This window comes from Gigantopelta aegis, chromosome 13, assembly GCF_016097555.1.
Source record: "Gigantopelta aegis isolate Gae_Host chromosome 13, Gae_host_genome, whole genome shotgun sequence".
NCBI lineage: Eukaryota > Metazoa > Mollusca > Gastropoda > Neomphalida > Peltospiridae > Gigantopelta > Gigantopelta aegis.
In genome coordinates, this window is record NC_054711.1 from 16594085 (window position 1) to 16607020 (window position 12936).

The window sequence follows — 12936 nt, forward strand, 5'->3', positions numbered from 1 at the left end:
AAAATATGGTGGCTATCACCAACTTGTGGATCAATATCCAGTTTTATTATTAGTATTTATTTATTTTTAATCCCAAACAAATGATTTAATACATCTGATATCCCACCCTGAAATGTTTATACCTTTTATTTTATTATTAAAAAATCTACTTACACATTACAAATACACCTGTGGATCACTTCTTCAATAAAAAAAAAGTAAAACATTATAATTAACATATAATATAATTAATAAATGGAAATATTTCAGAACCATTTTCATATGAAACAATATATATATATGCTTGATTGCACACACACACGCACAGCTCCCTGTTATTTAATTAAAAATATAAATACTCCAGCCACCTACATATTTTATGGCATAATACAATATAAAATATATTCAGATTTTTGTTTTACCCACTAATGGATCTGTCAATACAAACAAAAAGTTACATAAAACGTTGTTTGTCGATTGACTGGGTAGGCCTACTGTTCACAGAGTATCTCTCTTTGTTTCCATGTCAGTTTGGTGGGGGCTTTTATTATTATTATTTTTTATTTTATTATCTTTTCAATTTTCATTTCAATAAATACTGACGTGTATTAGTATTACGAATGAATAACATACAACAAACCTTGTATAAAATGACGATCTCCGTTGTGGGATGGGCAAAGTTGATTGTTGTCAGCTTTAACTGTTCAACGTTTCGCCTCCACTGTATTTGATGAAACTAATTTCATAATCCTTATTACAGTGACTTGTGCATCTAACAACAACGTATGAAATTACCATGACAAAATACCATTCATCAAAACTAGTCTACACTGATTTAATTGACGGAAAAACATTCGATTGTTCATTACTACTAATGCCAGTATTGTCAACTGGTTTCTTGCCTACCAGCGCTCACGCGGTACCACGTGATCAAAACATGTGACGTCACCGTGGCTTCTCCTATAGTGGTTCTAAGTTAAAAATACAAATTTTAAGTACGTAGGCCTACACAGAAAGAATATCCATGAACCTAGAGCCGTATCCTTTTTTAAAATTAAAAGTTTGTTTGGTTTGTTTAACGACACCACTAGAGCACATTAATTTATTAATCATCCTCTATTGGATTTCAAGAGACAACCTGCTACATTTTCCCATTAGCAGCAAGGGATCTTTTAGATGCATTTTCCCACATAGGCTACGGGACAATAGCCCGAGTAGGTCTACTCTGCCGTTCGCGAGCTAGACTGACATTTAGACGTTATGGTTGCTCTCTGCCAAATGTCAGTCTAGCTCTTGACAGAGTACTCAGGCTAACATGACAGCACTGGCTAGGACGAAGGTGTGGGTGGGTGGGGGGGGGGGGGGGGGGGGGAGGATCCAGAGAACGGGTACACTAATTTTGCGGGTAGATTGATGGAAATAAATGATATAAATGTGATGTAAAACGGACACGGACACTCGGGGGGGGGGGGGAGGAGGGGCTAGTTCGAATATAAATCTATCGGACCCTTTTGTCAATATTTTAAATATGAATAAATATAATAAATATTGCACTGTAAAATTGTTTAAGTCTCTGGGGATGGGAATGCATGCGGGGTCGCGCGCGCGCATCACTTAGGGCCTCAACGAGTCCAAAATAGTGGACTCGGGTACTCAAGGGTCAAACTCGACCCAACATCTACAATGGATGATAAAGAGACTAAGGAATAAAGTAAACTAGCAATATGCATCTTAATTCCAGCGCTGATCATGGGTGCCAAATCATGCCATTGTATTGCATTGCACATATTTCTTAGCCCTGTAATGTATTCGGCTGCAAGCATGTAGCAAAATGACGTAAACAAATATACATATGGAAATAAATTAAGCAACACCCAATTCATAGACCTATTATTCTGTGAATTAAGAAAACAGAGCATTTTCCTGAATGATATATTGACATGTGGCATCTGGCTGAATAGCATGCCTTTCGTGGAGATATTCAATGCACGTGCAACGACAAACAATGCACGTGAAATGCCATACCCTCAACAGTGTCGAAATCAAGTTTGTAATGATTACATGTCACACTCTCTCCTGTCAATTTGCATTGAATATTCAGTACCATAATTGTCATGGCACGTCATAAATTGTCAGAGGCTACAAGGTGGCACATTATTGGCATGAGAAATGCAGGAATGTCCCTCGGACAAATTGGACGTCAACTTGGGCGCAATATTTCCATCATTTCAAGACTGTTGAACAAACACAGGGCTACCAATGATGTTAAAGATCGCCAAAGACCTGGCAGACCCCGTAAGACAACAATAAGAGAGGATAGAGCATTGTTGAGACTTGTTAGGCGCCGTTCATGGGACTCAAGCACATTTTTAAAACAGCAGTGGTTACCAGGGAGAGCCATTTCCTACAGGACCGTCAGGAATCGGCTGGAAGCAGCAGGATACAGGGCCAGAAGACCCATCAAGCGTATAAAACTGTCTCCAGCTCACAAAGCAGCACGACTTGCCTGGTGTAATCAACTTGTTCGCTGGAACATTGCATCATGGCGGAGGGTTCACTTTTCCGATGAGAGTCGTTTCTTATTGCATATGGTGGATGGTCGTGCACGTGTCTGGAGACAAAGGAACACAGCCATAGTTCCCCGCAATATCCAGGAGACGGTTCCCTTTGGGGGAGGGTCAATCATGGTATGGGGATGCATTTCCTTGAGTTGCAAGATGGACCTCATCCCCATTCGTGGTAACCTTAATGGGCCTCAGCATCAACAGGAGATCCTTGAGAGAGCTGTTGTCCCCAATTTTTATAATCATCCTCTAGCTACAAGACCCATCTTGATGCATGACAATGCCAGGCCTCACAGAGCATGTACTGTCACCCAGTTCTTGCAAAAGAATGCTGTTGAGACCATTCCATGGCCAGCCGTGAGCCCAGATCTCAATCCCAATGAGCATCTGTAGGACATTTTAGGCCGTCGTGTTCGACAGAGAGACCCACCTATCCAGACTCTCAATGAATTGACTGCTGCTTTGCACGAGGATTGGAACATGATTCCTCAAAATCAAATCCAGAGATTGATCCAAGTAATGAGAAGGTGTCTTGACGCAGTTGTTCGTGTGCAGGGAGGTTACACGAGATACTAATGGAAAGTCAATATTTGGACTTGCCAGACATTATTCTTCAATTCCATGAACCAGATGTGTGCATAGTTCTGACAGTTATGTCTGTGCAACAACAGTGAAATTCGTAATGTTTTTGAATGAAATGAAGTCATTTTCCAAATCTGTACCATCTTCAAATAAACCACATTATGTCATGGTATTATTGGCTATGTTTCTCCTCATCCCTTTCTGTTCACTGAAAATTTCATATGGTATAGAAATCTTTGACACATTTCATGCACCAGTTCATTAAAGTTGCTCAGTTTGAGCAAATACGGGTATTGCTTAATTAATTAATTAATTAATTAAAAGAGAATGTTCTGCCTTGCACGGCGCTTGAACCTTAATTGGATATAGGCACGTTAATATTTTATCCTATTCTATTCCTTGCACGAGTTCTGTTAACAGACTCGAGTATTGCTAGACTCGGCCCGTGTCTCGAGTACTCGTGGAGACCCTAGTGTCATGGCGTGTGTGCAGCGTGCGTGTGTGTGACCGAGTGCGTTTGTGTGACCGAGTGTTTAGAAATTTTAGACTGGAGCTAAGTTTATAGAGGCTATCCCGGAAAATATATTGGAAAAAAAAAACCTTGCTCGAGCAGGGAGAAGACCCGCTCCATTCCGATAGACCCTCCCCCACCCCCCGCACATATTATTATTATTATTTAAAAACAAATTAACTATGTAGTTTCATTTCTTTCCTCTGATCCATTGTATAATTTAATACAACAGAAAACACTCAAACAAGTTGATCAAAAATGTATTCTTAATTTTATTCAACATGACTGTCAGACAGAAAATGACATATTCTTGATATTATTAATCACTAAAATTAAATATTTCTGACGTTAAATGTTACCAATAGAGCCATTATAAGCACCCCCACCGATTGACTAATTTAGGAATTGTAAGCATCGAGTTTGGCAATATGTTGTAGTCGTTTACCCCTACGACTACAAATGATCAACTTTCAGACGAGGATGCAGAATTTTTGTAGGAAGGAATGCAGTGTTTAACAAGGGAACATACAGTATGTAGAAACACCAAATTTACCACATTACATTCCTACTAAGCCCTACATTTTGTTTTAATCCGCTGCACTAATTTAATAAACACCGAATTTTTCGGGAAACTTGAAAACTGCGGGGTACTATCCTCGGCAACCCCTCAACATCCTTCTCATGGATCCGCGCCTGAGCTTGGCACATTAACTTTCTTAGTCCAGCTGTTACCTAGAGTTACCTTTGGTAAGAGAAAGAAGAAGAAAAACAACAACAGGGCTAGGAACATGAGGAACATACATATTATTATATTATATGAATAGCAAGTGATTCAATAAGTTACATGTTGTTCCAAAACAGCTACTCAGGTGATCCCAGACAGCACTGAACTTTGACGGGGTTAGTGACAGTAGCCCCTAGGGCCACCCGCCTAAAAATATGACAAACTGCCATTTTTGCTAGTAGCAGAAGACCATATCAGGGTTTCTACCAGAGGGTAACACGGATATGGCGCCATACCCAAATTTCTTTGCAGATTTTGACAAAATTAATGACTTACCCCTAACCCTAACACATTTTCTTTCTGGGGGAGCCACCCACCCCCCTTCCACACCTCCCGTTGATTATGGTTGCATTCAATTCCATAGCGCCATACCCAACAATTTCTTTCTGACAAAGACCAAATTGTTTAACGTGCACATTCAGAGCTAGCTGTTGTAGCGCACGCCTCTCCTGGGCACAAGTGCCGGCCTCGACCGGCTCCTCTGTCCAGGACAGGAAAGGGTGGGGGTGGGAGGAGGGACCGCCTGCACTGGCAGGTGCAAGGGAGCACCAGCAGTCCGACCGTAGCCGGTAACAGGCGGAGGATGGTATGGTGCTATGTAATTTGGAATGTCCCGTAGGATTAAGCCAAAATGGGAAGTGGGTGCGCATTTTGATGAAGAAAATTTGGCGCAATTTCTTTCTGGCAGAAACCCTGCATATATACTAACCCATCCCTATTAATCAACCATTTGACACGTGCTTACACCCAAAGAAGATTCAAACACGTCTGTCTTTAATTAGGCACATTCTCTGAATATCTTGACGGATGTGTTTAAGACGGGAGGCCCCCCCCCCCCCCACACGTCTATGCTGATAAAAGTATCAAACACCACACGTACATATAAATGTTATGTGTGGTATGTAAAGGTACAATAAAATCATGTTTTTTTCTCTTCCGCTTTTTTTTTTTCATTTAAAAACAACACAGTTTCACACACATTGTCCACGTCTGTTCATTGTTCAACGTCATGTTTTGACAGTGGACACCAAATTCCATCATGATTGTTGTCGCTGTTCTGCTTCTGCTTCTGCGATTCTGCGTTTTTCAACATCGGCATCGATGGCAGCTTTGATTCTTTTCTTACTTTTCATGATTTCCACTCTGTTTTGGTACACTCTGTCCCGAGCCAAAGCGAAGGTGCCCAAACCGCCTGAAATTATCAATGCCCTGAAAAAATAAAACACCAAGAGTTTATTCATATGTACTGTAGGCCTACTTGCACAGACCTAGACGTGAACAAAAACAAAAAAAGAGGAGAGAAATATAGTTAACTGTTCCCCTAATTACAATATGGGGCGCCATTTAAAATATTACCATACTGACAGATACCATATAAATTCACATGCTAAGCCAGTGGAGCTAAAAATTACTCTAATTTGGGAGCGAAAGTGATACCTCCTCTTAAACGCCAAAATCTGCATACACGAAAAAACGTTTGTTTTGTTTAAAGGAGAGGACAATTAAGGCATTTGGCCTGGTACGCATATTTAACGATATATAATGCACATTATTGCTTAATATCAACACGTATAATCGTATAGTTAATTAATAAAACGGTTAAATTTAACGGCTATTATATATAACGGGCGCAGCCATTTTGTACCATCTCAGTGAGTACGCCCTCTGGCGAGCTGGTGGTTACGTAATACTTAACGCATAACGTCAGGAATGAGCCTTAGAACTAGAGAAACACAATCTACCTGGTTGTTGCTGGATGATAAATAGTGATACATTGCAATGTTTGTAATAATACACATCCCAGTAAGCCAGCAATAAGTATATCCAGCACTATATATATTATTTTTCAATACAAAATAAAATACCATTGTCAAAGTGGCTACACAACAAGTCGAAACAATTAACAACCTTTTGCCCATGCATTAACCTACGTACTGAAATGACACACGGAGTGTTTTCTTAGTTAATTGGTCTATGCTGTTAGTTGCTTCTACCTGTGATTCCTGATTGGCAGGTGTGTGTTTGATTGGTAACCAGACGAGCCAATTAATTGACGCTGTCTAGACACAAAAATACATACCGGTATTGTGGAATATTACCTGTCGCCCCTAAAATTGTAATGGACATGGTTTATTACTGTAAATAGTTCTGTAAAACTATTGATTAAGTAGACTTTTCCATCTAAAACCACAGAACTGACCAATTACGTAGTCCCAAAGAAAAGAAAATTATCACTTGGGTATCGTGGGTTGTCGTTTTTGCTCCAACGTAGCATATCAATAGGCCTAATAGTATACATTTTTCCTTTGGATTATTTAACAGAGAAAAATACTATAACCCCATTTTGTTCCATTAATGCAACTTGAAATATATTTAGTTAAATAGTTTATTATATTATTACGTCATTTATGCTGTTTTACAAGTCAGGTTGATAAAAGAGAAGCGCCTTGTCGAAAATTACTGCTTTTGTTTACACTGTACATACAGGAGATGGTCAGGAGCTGACGTCACTTCGCCCCAAGCTATCCCACCGGACGTCACAAAAACGAAACACAATTTCTGCCACCAGTTAGCAGGAATAATCATGTTTTTTTATTAACTCTAAAATTACGCGTTTTTCATTTGCTAAAGTATCAATATGTGTTGGTGGTCCGGGTATGCATCTTTCCAACACATAAGGCTCTTGTTTGAGTTGACCCTACCTTTAACAAACAATTGGTAATTCTGACTCGTAGTCATCACAGGAAACTCGCTACATTTTTTTCTAATGCAGCAAGGGGTCTTTTATATGCACTTTCCCCACAGACAGGAAAGCACATACCACGGACTCTGTCCAGTTGTGGTACACTGGTTGGAACGAGAAAAAAAAACAATCAGCTGACTGGATCCACCAAGATGACTCGATCCTGCGACGCAAACACCTCAAGCGAGTACTCAACCGACAGTGCTAAATCCCGCCCTCTGCATACACGAATGTTGTCAAGTTACCACTGGCGTACCCAGAATAAGGAATCACGGGCCTTAGGGACCTATGTCCCCCAATCACAACTCTGTTTTTCCCCGCCACCTTTTATATTTTCCAGGGGCGTAGGCAGGATTTTGTATTGGGTGGGGGGGGGGGGGGGGCACCTGTGTAGTGGGATATGACACAGGAACCTTTTTAATGTTATTAATAAGCGAAAAAGTAAAAACTTATATTTTCCTGTCACCCCATAACACGACAGCGTGGTTGGCCCCTCTCCTCCACCTCAAAGTGGGTGCCCCCCAATACAAAACCCTGGCTACGCCAATGTTTTATATTTGCGCATGCATTCGGATCCTTGTTGGAGTTTCTGTGTCATATCAGGTCAGGTCAGGTCAGGTCATAGGTTTTAACGTGCACATCTGGAACAAGCTTTTGTAGCACACGCCTGTCATGGGCGCATGTGTCGACTTTCGCCGGCTCCTCCATCCAGGACAGGAAAGGGCCGTTTCTGTGTGTTTAGTTAGTTTATTAAAAGTACTGGATGAAGCGAGTGGAACATGCTAAAAATTTTTTGCAGATTTATGACTATTTATCATTAATGTATGATTTTCTTAACCCTAACCCATTTTCTTTCTGGGGGACAGCGGGTGCATGCAGCACACACATTGTAAATATTCAATTCCATACCCAAAAATTTCTTTCTGGCAGAAACCCTGGCTATATATATTACATATATATATATATATATTACATATATATATATATATATATTACATATATATATATATATATTACATATATATATATATATATATATATATATATATATATATATATATATATATATATATGCTGTATTAGCCTAATTATGTGTAGTGTTATATATTGTGCTTGAACATTTATTTGATTTAAGCATGCATGCTAATTTCCTACATTTGAAGCTGACAGCCTTTTGTAGGCATATATACACATACAAACCGTGTTTCAAAACCACACTATATAACATTGCACACAATACAGAATAGCACGTTCGACTCGGCCCACCCAGTAACACCTAGAAATTCCAACCATGACCCGAATGACATTCTTTTATATATAGACATGTAGATTAGAGTAGAAGAAACTGATGGGATTTGTTTAAAAATAACAAAAACAAATGTGCCAGTATACACAGTGTTTACACGTACGTGTGTATACGCACTGTGTGTGTATATGTGTGCACTGTGTATGTGTATGCAGGCAGTGTGTGTGTGTGTCTGTGTGTGTGTGTGTCTCTCTGTGTGTGTGTGTGTGGTGTGTGTTTGTGTGTGTGTGTACGTGCATGTTTACCATCACACTGAGTGTAAGAGAGCGAGAGAGAGAGAGAGAGAGAGAGAGAGAGAGAGAGAGAGAGAGAGAGAGCTATATATGGCTACCAGGTACATGTATTTTTTTTATTTAAAAGCACATTTGAAAAACAACAAACCATGCATACACCCACCCCCACACTTGAGGACCATGACAACTACCCATTTGTAAATACTAATACATTGGTAGAATATAATTTACAGATAAAATCATTCGGTCTACGAATTCCCTACCTTTTAATATATATTTTTAATACCCCACCTCACCCCACCCCAGCTAAAAATCATGTATCTCCTCTAGGCTCTAACAATTAATATTATGTTACATATGTACTCTACAGATTGTGGTGGATGTGAACTTAGTTAATAAATTTATTGAAAGCAATTAAAACAGTAGACACATCAGTGTTACACATTAATTTATTAACATTCATAATAATCATGCAACATGTATTATTTTAGTTTAGATCCTTGAAACGTGCAACCAAACCTTTAGTTACCACGAGTTATCTCCACTTGAAAAAGAGAAAGTAATAATTAAAATAAATTCTTACACACTTACCATCCGATGAATATTTTAGTCACTTTGCTAAGAGCCATGCTGAATTAACAGACGTTTTCTTTGTTATTTCATGACAGACAACAGTCTAAAACATTGTCAGTGTCGACCTCAACGTTCTCTTGTGAAAAAGATCACAATTAGTATTAAACCGGAAGTACTCAACGTGTGGCACGATTGAACAAAGTTTTAAAATGAGTAGGGGTGGTAACAAGCCTCAGCCTCCTACAGATGAAGAACTACTTTATATTATTGACACTGAAGACATTGTTGAGGTCATTGAATTAGACGATGATGATTTTGCTGGTAATCAAAACTAGTTTTAAAAAGTTACCGTTAAATGTATAATGTACATTTATCTGAAACCGATGTCTACCCATTTTCGAATGGCATCAATTTCTAAGTTTTGCACAACAGATACCGTCATAAAAAAATATTTAAAATGAATTTTTAACCTTCTAAATACTGGATTATTTTTTTTTACAAAAAACAGGGTGAGGGGTAGCCCGAGTACTCTGACTGTAAGAGAGCTAGACGGACATTTGGACATAAACACGCTCTCATTACAGTCAGAGACCAACCTATGTCTTTTTTTGGCAATTCCTGACTACCAGACGGTAGGCAACGAGTCCCGCTCTAATACCACAACAATCCTATGTTTGACGTCAAATACCTTTACATCAATCATTTTCGAGTTAAGTGATACAAAAAAATCCACATATTAATCACTAATACACTTACTACAGAAAGAAACCCGACAGCACCCACATTCAGGTACGCTTCGTGACACTCCGTCGCAACAATTGCAAAGCTCGGCGATCTATTTCGAGACGTAGACCACGTGATCGCGCACTGGGCAATTCCGCCTTGTGCAGCAGTTACAGGGGCCGTCTCATATCAAGCGGTTATTATTTTCATAAACAAATCGTCAGTCAAAAAAGAACTTGTAAATCAGCGACAAATATCATTGTCGTACTGTTAACTGCCAATGCGTATCGATGGGTAATCTCATTAATTGTGGCTACATTCTACGCTGAAAAAAGTTCTAAACCTTTTTTTAAAACTCCCACACACCCTCTCGTTCTGAGTACAGTTTGTGGCCCTGATCAGAAATCGTGGTAGCGTACTTGAACATCAAACTGATATAAGCAGGTTAATTCCCGACATCGGACCTGGCAGTCATTTGTGGTCATACATGCATACGGCGAAACTCATCGCCATCGGTCCCTAGGCGTCAGCTTGTCTACTATGATGGAACTCCTGTCTACAACTGATCATTGAGTATTGTGTTACAGAATCGGTCTTTGTTCAGTTGTTGAAAACAATTGGGCTGTGTTCTACGTAGGTTAATTCATTGTCAATAATTATTAACTACCATACATATATGTGATTTACATTTGCTTGGATAAAACGATCGTTCATATGAAATTAGTTATTAAGCAAACAGAATACTTACAACCAACCCAAAACAAAATTTGAACTATTTTTATTACTTAATTTACTAGTATCCTACCGCCTTTTTCTTCTTTATTTTTCTTTTTGCTTTTTAATGAGATATTACACCACAGTTTCACATTTGAGTCATTTCCGCATATTTCTTAGGGAGTGGGTTTCAGCTCAGTCGTTTGAGTGTTCGCGTCGCAGGATCGAACAACCTCGATGGATCCATTCAACCAATTGATTTCTTTGTCGTTCCAACTAATGCACCAGAACTGGTCAGTGGCCTGTGGGAAAGTACATATAAAAGATCCATTGCTAATGTAGCGGGTTTCTTCTCCAATACTCATATCAGAGTTACCAAATGTTTGACATCCAATAGCTAGTGATTAATTAATCAATGTGCTCTAGTGGTGTCGTTGAACAAAACAAATTTCTATATTTTTTAGTTTGATCTGAATAGCAAAACAACTATAAGATAAGTTTTAAAGATCGAATGAGCTATGCACCGATTCAATTTTGATTTTGCAGTAACAAGCATTGCCATCCTTCCCCTTAACGCCTCGGAATACATCTTATGATACCCCATCCCCTCAAGAGCGTTACGTAATTGTTGAGAAAAAAAAACACCCACACACACACTCTACTACTGTACTAATGACTAATTCATAAAACATAAAATAATCAAATTAAATTACTACTTACTTTATCTTTCATAAGAGGAGGCAGTACGTAGCACATACTTTTGCCGTATCCTGTCGATAACACCCAAATGTATCCTTCAAATTCAAAATGGAATCAATAATGTGTAATTGTTTTGGTTTAATGACGTAATGAAATCCAAATTCATCCAAAACGGCATTAGCCAACTATTCCATGTTGTAACTTCGCTTGATATAAGACGGCCCCTGTAACTGCTGCACAAGGCGGAATCGCCCAGTGCGCGATCACGCGGTCTACGTCTCGAAATAGATCGCCGAGCTTTGCAATTGTTGCGACGGAGTGTCACGAAGCGTAGCTGAATGTGGGTGCTGTCGGGTTTCTTTCTGTAGTAAGTGTATTAGTGATTAATATGTGGATTTTTTTGTATCACTTAACTCGAAAATGATTGATGTAAAGGTATTTGACGTCAAACATAGGATTGTTGTGGTATTAGAGCGGGACTCGTTGCCTACCGTCTGGTAGTCAGGAATTGCCAAAAAAAGACATAGGTTGGTCTCTGACTGTAATGAGAGCGTGTTTATGTCCAAATGTCCGTCTAGCTCTCTTACAGTCAGAGTACTCGGGCTAGGTGAGGGGGTACAAATTTTAAACTTTTACTTACATATTTTCACTTTTTAAATATTTTTTTTTTTTTTAAAGATCATTTAAGGTTAATTAAAATTAGGCAAAAATTTTAAAAAGTCATGTTTACATTTGTGGCTAGTTCATCATGATTAACCTCGCTTGCAAGCACTAGGAAAGGTTTATCATGCCTAGGCATTAAGCCGTTAGCACTTCTGAACGGTTCCGAGGAATTTTGCTCGGAACGAATTGCGGTCTAAATAACGACTACCATCACATTTTTTCACACTAAACGTTTATTGTGATCTATTTCGAGCTCATGGAGACCAAGAAATACTTACTTTGAAACGATCTTCACTTTGAATTGAAGGAAAAACAGTCCAACTGTGGGTTTTTTTTTACCAAGCGGATTCTAGCAGACAATTACACTGGCAGACAATTTCAGCAGACATGCATGGCGACGTTCTAAACACCGGACTCATACGCCTTTCAATTGTTATCTGTATTTCCCACACTTTCAAACACACTGTTATGCTAATTATTAGTATTCACTATAACTTAAAGGGACACACCCTAGTTACGGCTAGTTGTTAACCATTACGGCATTGTTTTTTGCTATTAAACCCATTTTTTCACAAATAAAATTGCACTTTACTTACATTTTATTATTTAGAATACACATTTCCATTCACTTGAAGTGCTTTTTGGTAATCCTGATGTTTGTAAAACCACGAAATGCATTTTTTGTATTTGTTAACAACAGGCGTGCACTCGAGAAAAAAACGTTAAGCAAGCGAGGTCCAATCTATTTTTAGAGCGAATCTTCCCGTGTAAACGTCACAGACGTTGGTATACCACGTGACCGTTATCATTTTTGGTTCGGTTTGTTTTCTCATGCACGGTTCGTGCAATCAACATCCGATTT

At 38.9% G+C, this 12936-nt stretch overlaps 1 protein-coding gene and 1 long non-coding RNA gene across 2 annotated transcripts in view; one reads left to right on the plus strand and one right to left on the minus strand.

Annotated features, from left to right (window-relative positions):
• Positions 1-3888: 3888 nt before the first annotated feature.
• On the minus strand, positions 3889-9428 carry LOC121387054. Its single transcript, XR_005959774.1, has 2 exons — positions 9294-9428; positions 3889-5629 (listed from the first exon to the last, which is right to left on the minus strand). It is a non-coding gene; the product is annotated as an uncharacterized LOC121387054 (long non-coding RNA).
• The window catches only part of LOC121387052 (angio-associated migratory cell protein-like), a 29151-nt gene continuing 25537 nt past the window's right edge, over positions 9323-12936 (plus strand). Inside the window, exon 1 of the mRNA XM_041518064.1 lies at positions 9323-9596. Coding sequence (XP_041373998.1) covers positions 9485-9596 — 112 coding nt within the window. The 5' untranslated portion in view covers positions 9323-9484. The remainder of the gene's footprint in view (positions 9597-12936) is intronic.